General features: G+C 57.3%; 1 protein-coding gene across 1 annotated transcript; it reads right to left on the bottom strand.

Moving 5' to 3' along the window:
• Positions 1-1,485: 1,485 nt before the first annotated feature.
• DIRAS1 (DIRAS family GTPase 1) lies at positions 1,486-7,259 on the bottom strand. The gene is made up of 2 exons (XM_024995038.2): positions 7,180-7,259; positions 1,486-4,481 (listed from the first exon to the last, which is right to left on the bottom strand). Exon 2 carries the CDS (start codon positions 4,409-4,411, stop codon positions 3,815-3,817), a length of 597 nt encoding a protein of 198 aa, XP_024850806.1. The 5' UTR covers positions 4,412-4,481; positions 7,180-7,259; the 3' UTR covers positions 1,486-3,814.

Raw genomic sequence — 7,259 nt, 5'->3', positions numbered from 1 at the left:
GGAGAGTTTCTCATACAGGAGGATGAAGCCATTGTACTGTGGGACATCAGGAACTTTATGCAACACTGTTACTCTATGATCTGAACTGCTGGCCTACCAGCTGGGCCCCCCAGGGCTGCTGTCATCCCCGCAGGAATCTCCCTGCTCACTCCCTGCAGTGCACAGACAGAATCAGAGATCTGGGGACTGCATCTCCTTCCCCAGCTCCATCCCTCAGGAGGAATTACTGTCTGAACAAGGGTGGCAAACTGGTGGCCCCAAGACAAGATGTGGCCGCCAAATCCTATAAAAATTCTAAATTTGCTGCCAAAATTGAAAAACTAGGATGTTTCATGAAAAGAAATTCAGATTTCCAGGAGCTCTTGAAAAATTAGGTCTGGCAATTCCTTCAACTGTCAGGTGAAGGGACTGATTGCCAGTGACCCCAAAGACAGATTCGGGCAGGGCTGGGGCAAGGGAAGTGAGACACTTTTCTGAAATCTAGAACCTAAAAGGGTGTCCCCAAACATTCACTATCAAGATAAATACTATATAAATGTCTTTTTTTATTTTTGGCCACAGGGCGTGCAGCTTGTGGGATCTTAGTTCCCCTATCAGGGATCAAACCTGCGCCCCTTGCATTGGAAGCTCAGCATCTTAACCACTGGACTGGCAGGGAATTCCCCATAAATGTCATATTTTAAAAATTAAAAATAAATGCAGAAATAATCCATGGTGAACAAAATAACTACAGTTTTAAAGAAAGACAAGATTTGATTCTGTGTTTGTGCACACCAGCTCCCTTGCTACCCTCTAGCCCCAGCCCTGTCAGATCCTATCTTTATTTCAAATAGCGATATTTTGCTCATCATGGATTCCTTTGCATTAAATATTGCATTAAAATATATATCTAGATGACTTGAGTATTTTTTTTCCCTTACCCGTGGAAAGAGCCTCATTCTCCTCACCCTGGGGCACCGTGGGGACATTTCAATGTTTCTCCCTCTAGTCCCAGCCCCACTTATCAATTGGCAAACTTGGTGACTTGCCTGGTAGTTCAGTGGCTAAGACTCCGAGCTGCCAGTGCCGGGGGCCTGGGTTTGAGCTAGACCCCACGTGCCTCGACTAGAGATCCCACGTGCCACAACTAAGACCCAGTGCAGTCAAATAAATAAATAAAGTTAAAAGAAAATAAATTTGCAAACTCTGTCCTGAGCCATTTAGCAGATAGGAAAGCTGAGGCCCTGCAGGTTTTCCCCCCCACATAATATGGGGGTCATCATGCCTGCTAGAGCCCTTCCATTGACTGCAATAAGTACTGGGTCCAGCAGGGCCTGTGAGATCTCTGGTGGGGACCATAGAGGAGAAGCACTGAAATGTCCCCACGGTGCCCCAGAGTCAGCCCCCTCCCTCAACCCCGCCCCACACCTCCCCATCTTTCCAGTCCCTCATCCTTTCCAGGTGGCGAGCTAACTTCCCCACCCCCAAAGAAGGCGCACTGGTGGGGAATGTGGAATCCACGACTTTATTGCAGGAAGACTATTTCTAAAGTGAATGCTACACAGACCCCACAACGGGGGGCAGGGGGACACCCACATGCGAGGGGGCAAAGGGGCAGGGGCGGGATCACAGCAAGCATGGCCTGGCACGGTCCCCAGAACCCCTCTGTCCCCCAGGGTCGGGGCAGGGCCTGGGGCAGGAGAGGCCTGGAGGCGGGCAGGGCCCCAGGGAGATTGTGCTATCAGGGTGTGTCCCTGAGAAAGGGCTGCAGACCCCCACCCAGCCCCACTTTCTCTGGCACCTTCAAGTGGGAGGGGTCAACACCAGTTGCTGTGGGCCCTGGACCCACCACAGGCCAGGGGGGTTCAGCTATACCCAAATAGGATGTTACCTGTTCTTCCATGGGCCTGTCCACATGCCGGGCAGTGACACACACGTGCATATGCACACACACAGTGTACCCAGTAAATATTTGCGGAATGAACAGCCACACAGACGCAAGGGGAAAAAACACACTGCTACCAAGATGGACACAAACAGTCCCTCTCACCCACATACAGTCCGCGTGGTCACATGACAACAGCCACAGGGCCTCTCTCTCATATGTGTGCATGCACACACACACAGACACACACACACACACACAGCTTCCTCACACCATGACACCTCATGACACCTCATGACACCAGTGCTGCTAAATGGCTCCAGGGAGAGGCCCAGGAGGCAGGCAGCTGAGACCCTCCATCCCAAGACCACAGGCAACTGAATGCTGCCCACGAGCACATGAGCTGGGATGTGGGTCCATCCCTGGTCATGCCTTCAGATGAGGCCACAAATGCATGCTGTTGCAAGTTGCTGAGTTTGTGGTCATGTGTTCCCTAGCAACAGCTGATGGATACAGATGTCAGGCTAAGAGACACCTTACTACAGAGTGAAACAGGCGTGGCATTCCTCAGTCAGGACAAAAAGGTTTACCAATGCTTTCTGCTATTAATAAATCACATCACCCAACACCCAAAAATGCAGCCATGTACAGCCACACTCTTACAGGTGCCAAGGTCACCCATCACAAGTGTCCAGTCCTGTTGGCAACCACACGACCCACATCTCCATACACCCTACACTGTGATCACACTGCATACTGTCACACACACAGGAGCCTCCCCATACGTGCTTAGACATAAGCCATCCGCCCAGCACACCAAGGTACCCAGTTCATCATCCCATGGGATTCTCCCCCACCACCCTAGGCCTACAGGTCACCTTCACACTGGCTGACACAGCCTCACCGGGTCCCATGAGTGTGGTGTCATCTAGACACTTACAAAAACATAATCTCAGGGTGGCGGGCACACCCTGACTCCAGGACACATGCCTTCCTGGGCAGCCCCCATGGCCTAGTAGGTGGGAGGCAACAGGTTGGGCAGAGCTCTGCCTCCAGCCCCACAGACCCTGCTAGTGCTGGGTCCAGATGCCTGCCTCTGACAGGGTCCGGCTCCCCCTCCCCTTGTTCTCTGTCCATGGGCTGTGTCCAGGAAGGCCCTCCATATTCATCCCAGACAGTCTCCTGGAGTTGTGCTGTGGCCATTGGCTGGTTCTGGGCCTCCTCTGCCTGCACCCCAGGCCCAGGCCGGGTGTGGAGTGGGATTCCGGGCTGGTGGGGCACTGCTGAGGGCCCTGTTTGGTTATTGCCTGGCAGCCTGAGACCCAGCCCGCAAAGCCCCCCACCAAGCTGTGGGGACGGGGACGAGAGGAGTGGTCTGGGACCTGGGTTGGGGGGGCCCAGGTCAGAGGTCATGAGGGATGGAAGCGGGAGGGGAGTGTATGTTAAACACCAAATAGGAGAAAACAAAATCTGAGGTCCATGTGCATTTCAACTCCCTCCTCCCCAGCAAGGTCACAGTGATCTAATGGGGGGACCCAAGGGGAAGGGGCAGGAGTGGCAGACACGGAGATGGGGAAAAAAACCGGCGTCCTCAGTCCAGATGGGGACAAACAGCTTCCTCCCTACTGCCTGATTTCCCACGTGCAGATCATGGGGGCCACCTCCAGCACTTGCCTTCCAGGGATACAGACAGGATGGGGGGTTGGAGCAAAGAGGGAGGGAACAGCAGAGTGATGCAACAGAGCTGGGTTGCCACAAGCCCAGATCTGCCACAGGCTTGGCAAGGCCTCAGTTTCCCCGCTGGAGATGGTGGATGAAGGGAGAGAAGTGGAAGAAGTGGGAGGGAGGCCAGGAGAGGAGGAGAAAGGGAGGAGGAAGAGGGCACAGGACTTGGGGAGAGGCCCATGCCCGGGACAAAGGGGTGCTGGCGGCGGTGGCGGACTCTCTGGCTCACATGAGAATGCATTTGCCCTTGATGCGGTCTGTCCTCTTCTGTTTGCTGGAGCGCTTGCCATCGATGTTCAGGCTCATGTTCCGGCGCGTCTCCAGCGTGAGCAGCTCCTGGAAGAGCTCCTTGACGTTGTAGTTCATCTTGGCCGAAGTCTCCATGAAGGCGCACTTCCACTCCTGGGCCACAGCCTGGGCCTCGCGGGTGTCTACCTCCCGCTGGGTCTCGTCGCACTTGTTGCCCACCAGCATGACGGGGATGTCCTCCACGCTGCCCTTGATCTGCACGATGAGCTTGTAGATGGGGCCCAACTCCTCCAGCGACTGCTTGCTGGTGACCGAGAAGACTAAGATGAAGGCATGGCCCTTGGAGATGGACAGCCGTTGCATGGCCGGGAACTGGTGACTGCCCGTGGTGTCAGTGATCTGCAGTGTGCACACACTCTTGTCGCAGCTGATGACCTGCCGGTAGGTGTCCTCAATGGTGGGGATGTAGGTGTCCCGGAACGTGCCTTTGACGAAGCGCAGCACCAGCGAGCTCTTGCCCACGCCGCCCGCCCCGAACACCACCACTCGGTAGTCGTTGCTCTGTTCAGGCATCTTCCACACGGGGGTGTGGGGCGGGGCCGGGAGAGCTCGCAGCTGCGGCTGCTAGAACCCCAGACCGACCCTGCACAGAGAGGAGTGTCAGATGCAAAAGGCCCACCCAGGTTGGGAGGGAGTGAGAGGGGTAGGCTTCTTGGAGGAGGCAGCATTTCTCCTGCCTCCCCGTTGATCTGGTTGACTTTGCCATTCAGAACTGCACCCTCTGCCTGTCTGCTTTCCCTCAATGAAATATGGGGCTTGAGCTCCTTTCGGGGTGTGGAAAGACTTGACTGGAAGGAGCGTGGAGATGCCGGCATGGGGTGCACACCCGCAGCTTCCTCCACCTGTGCGCTCCCCCAGCCCCCAGGAGGCACTGGCTTTTCCCTGGATCTGTGACTGGGGCAAGCTGCCTTGCCACCCTGAGTGTTTTCTCCTCTGCAAAACAGGTGAAGTGGTGCCTGTCTCCAGCCATCACAGGCTCTCTGCTCTCCCTCAAGCCCATGCGAGCTGCATGGTGGGGTATCTAAAATGCAGATGGCAGGGCCTCAGCCCTGGAAGCAGTGAATCCTTTGGTCCAGGGCCACAGTTCTGGGAACTTGCATTTTAAAGCTGCTCTCCTTCCCACATCCCCTAAGTGTGATCCTGGCGCGAGAGGTCCAAAATTTTGCAAATCATAAAGCCAGTTTTCCAGGTTGTAGATGAGAAAACTAAACTTAGCCTAGAGAAACCCCCACTTCCTAAACTCCAAACCCAGACTATAGTCTGGCCTGCCACCCAGGTCTGATGTGTCCGTAGGAACAGAACTCTCTGCGAGGGAGTCCTCTCATCCTCTGTCCCCACCTCTGTGCTCAGAGAGGTCCAGTGACCTCGGGAGGTCACACATTACAGCAATTCCTAAAATGATGACCGTGGGGGAAGAACTGTGGCCTGGGGGCGAGAAGGCAGGAATCCTGTCTCCAGTATCTGCATCCTTATCTATAGAAACAGCAGCATCCCCTTCCCTGCCTCCTCTCAGCCATCTCTAAGGGTCCCTCAGCATGGAGGGGTGTGTCCACAATGAGACAGAGAAGACATGGCAAGATTGCCCCCCTGGCCGTGCTACTGCCCTCAGGTATGGGGCGGGGGGGGCAGGTAGTATGCAAGATCCAATGACGTGAACCTGGCAATGAAAACCCTAGTAAGTAAATTGATGTCCCTGAGCCTCAGTGTTGCCATCTGTGAAATGTGAGCAGTTGCAGCACCCATTCCATGGAGGTGCTGGGACAAAGAGTGTCAGACGCTGGAGAAAGCCCTTGGCCGGGTGCCTGGCACACAAGAGCCCTCAGTAAAGATGGACAGACATGATTCTCCATCTCAAGGACCCAGGATGTAAAGCACCTGGCTGGTGGCGGGTAGGGAAGTCACGTTCTCAGTGATCAAAAGTAACAGGTTTGTCGGAAAAAGACAGACAGTGAAGCTAACGGCTGACACAGGCCCCACAAATGACGTGCCAGGCAAACTTGTAGGAGCTTTAGCAGCTCTAACTCATGGGGGACCGTTAGGCATCTCGGTGACATGCATAGCATTGGGGGGCAGTGGCTGGTGAGGCTGGCAGCCTGCTCTGCAGTTACTGCCCTCTCCTGGGTGAGCACCCCGAGAAGTGGGCTCAGTACTTGGCAGCTGGGCACCGCCCAGACTGGCCGAGGGATCTGGGGTGGCTGGTAAACCATTGGCTCGGCTGGCCCAACCCAGCCCTTGCCTTGCACTGAGTGCAGACCCCCCAGAAGGTTTCTGGGCATGTCCACAGGGGTGTCCTCCAGGAGGGGTCCATGGGGGCCTGGGATCCCTGACTGGGAGGCCCATTCCATAACCCCCAAACCCACGCCAGGAGCCTCCCTGAGTGCCATTTGAATCCCGCCCTCACCTCCCCTGGGCTGGGGTGGGAGGAGGAGGGGGCCATGGGCACCGAGGCTCCAGAGGGGGTGGCACAGGCTCAAGGTCACAGCAGAGAGGTGGCCGAGTACAGCAGGGTTTGAACTGGCCCTAGTTGGCTGCAAGGCCTGGGGTCCTTCCCCTGTGCAAGGCAGCCCACCTTGAGACTCCCAGGCCAGACGAATCTGCCCAGTCCTGGGCCCTGGAGTCCAGCGAGGAAGGTTGGAGCGACCTTAGGTGCAAGAAAGCAGGCCCAGCTCAGGGGAGGGCCTGGGGGCAGGGGCTGGCTGCCCCAAGGGGGTCTGACTTAGTAGGGACTACCTGACCAATGAGGGGTTTGATGACAGAGGGCCTGCTCTAGAGGGGCCTGTCGGGGGAGGCCAGCCCAGGGGCTCCCCTTAGCCCAAGGAGGATCTAAGTGGTGGGGGAGGGGGTGTCCACCGGAGGAGGGGCTCCTGGATGAGGGGCTTGGCTTGGAGAGGGAGCAGAAGGGCTGAATGGGTGTGTGGTCGGAACAGACCGGCTCGGGGCCCACCTGACTCCTCCTGGAGAGGCCCTGACGGCGGGACCGAGGGGCTGCGGTGGGCCGGAGGGGCTGGCTTGGTCGAAGGGCTCCCGGTCAGTACCATGGGGGAGGGGTGATGCCAAAAGGGAGCTGTCCAAGGTGGGCGCGTGGAGGGAGGCCCAGCCAGGGCCCGGCCGGACTGGGGAGGGGGTTCCGGTGGAGGGCTCGGCGGGGAGGAGGGCCCAGCCCCGCGGCCGCGGAGGGTGGGGCTCAGACAAAGGAGGGGCGCGCGGGGAGAGGACCTGCGGGCCTCGCGGGGTGATGCAGCGGGCCCCGGCGCCCCCCGCCCCCCGCCCTGGTCACCTACCTGGGCGCTCGTCCCTGCGGCGCCGCCGCGGCTGCTGCTGACCGGCTCCGTGTCCGCTTGGGCGCCGCCGCCCCCCGCAC

This window comes from Bos taurus, chromosome 7 (genome assembly GCF_002263795.3).
Source record: "Bos taurus isolate L1 Dominette 01449 registration number 42190680 breed Hereford chromosome 7, ARS-UCD2.0, whole genome shotgun sequence".
Lineage (NCBI taxonomy): Eukaryota > Metazoa > Chordata > Mammalia > Artiodactyla > Bovidae > Bos > Bos taurus.
Note: the sequence above shows the minus strand (reverse complement) of the source record. Positions and strands in the feature narration are given on the sequence as shown.

Bases quoted from the DNA above. Each gene is read 5' to 3' on its own strand.
- DIRAS1 (XM_024995038.2), bottom strand. From the start codon at position 4,411: ATGCCTGAACAGAGCAACGACTACCGAGTGGTGGTGTTCGGGGCGGGC.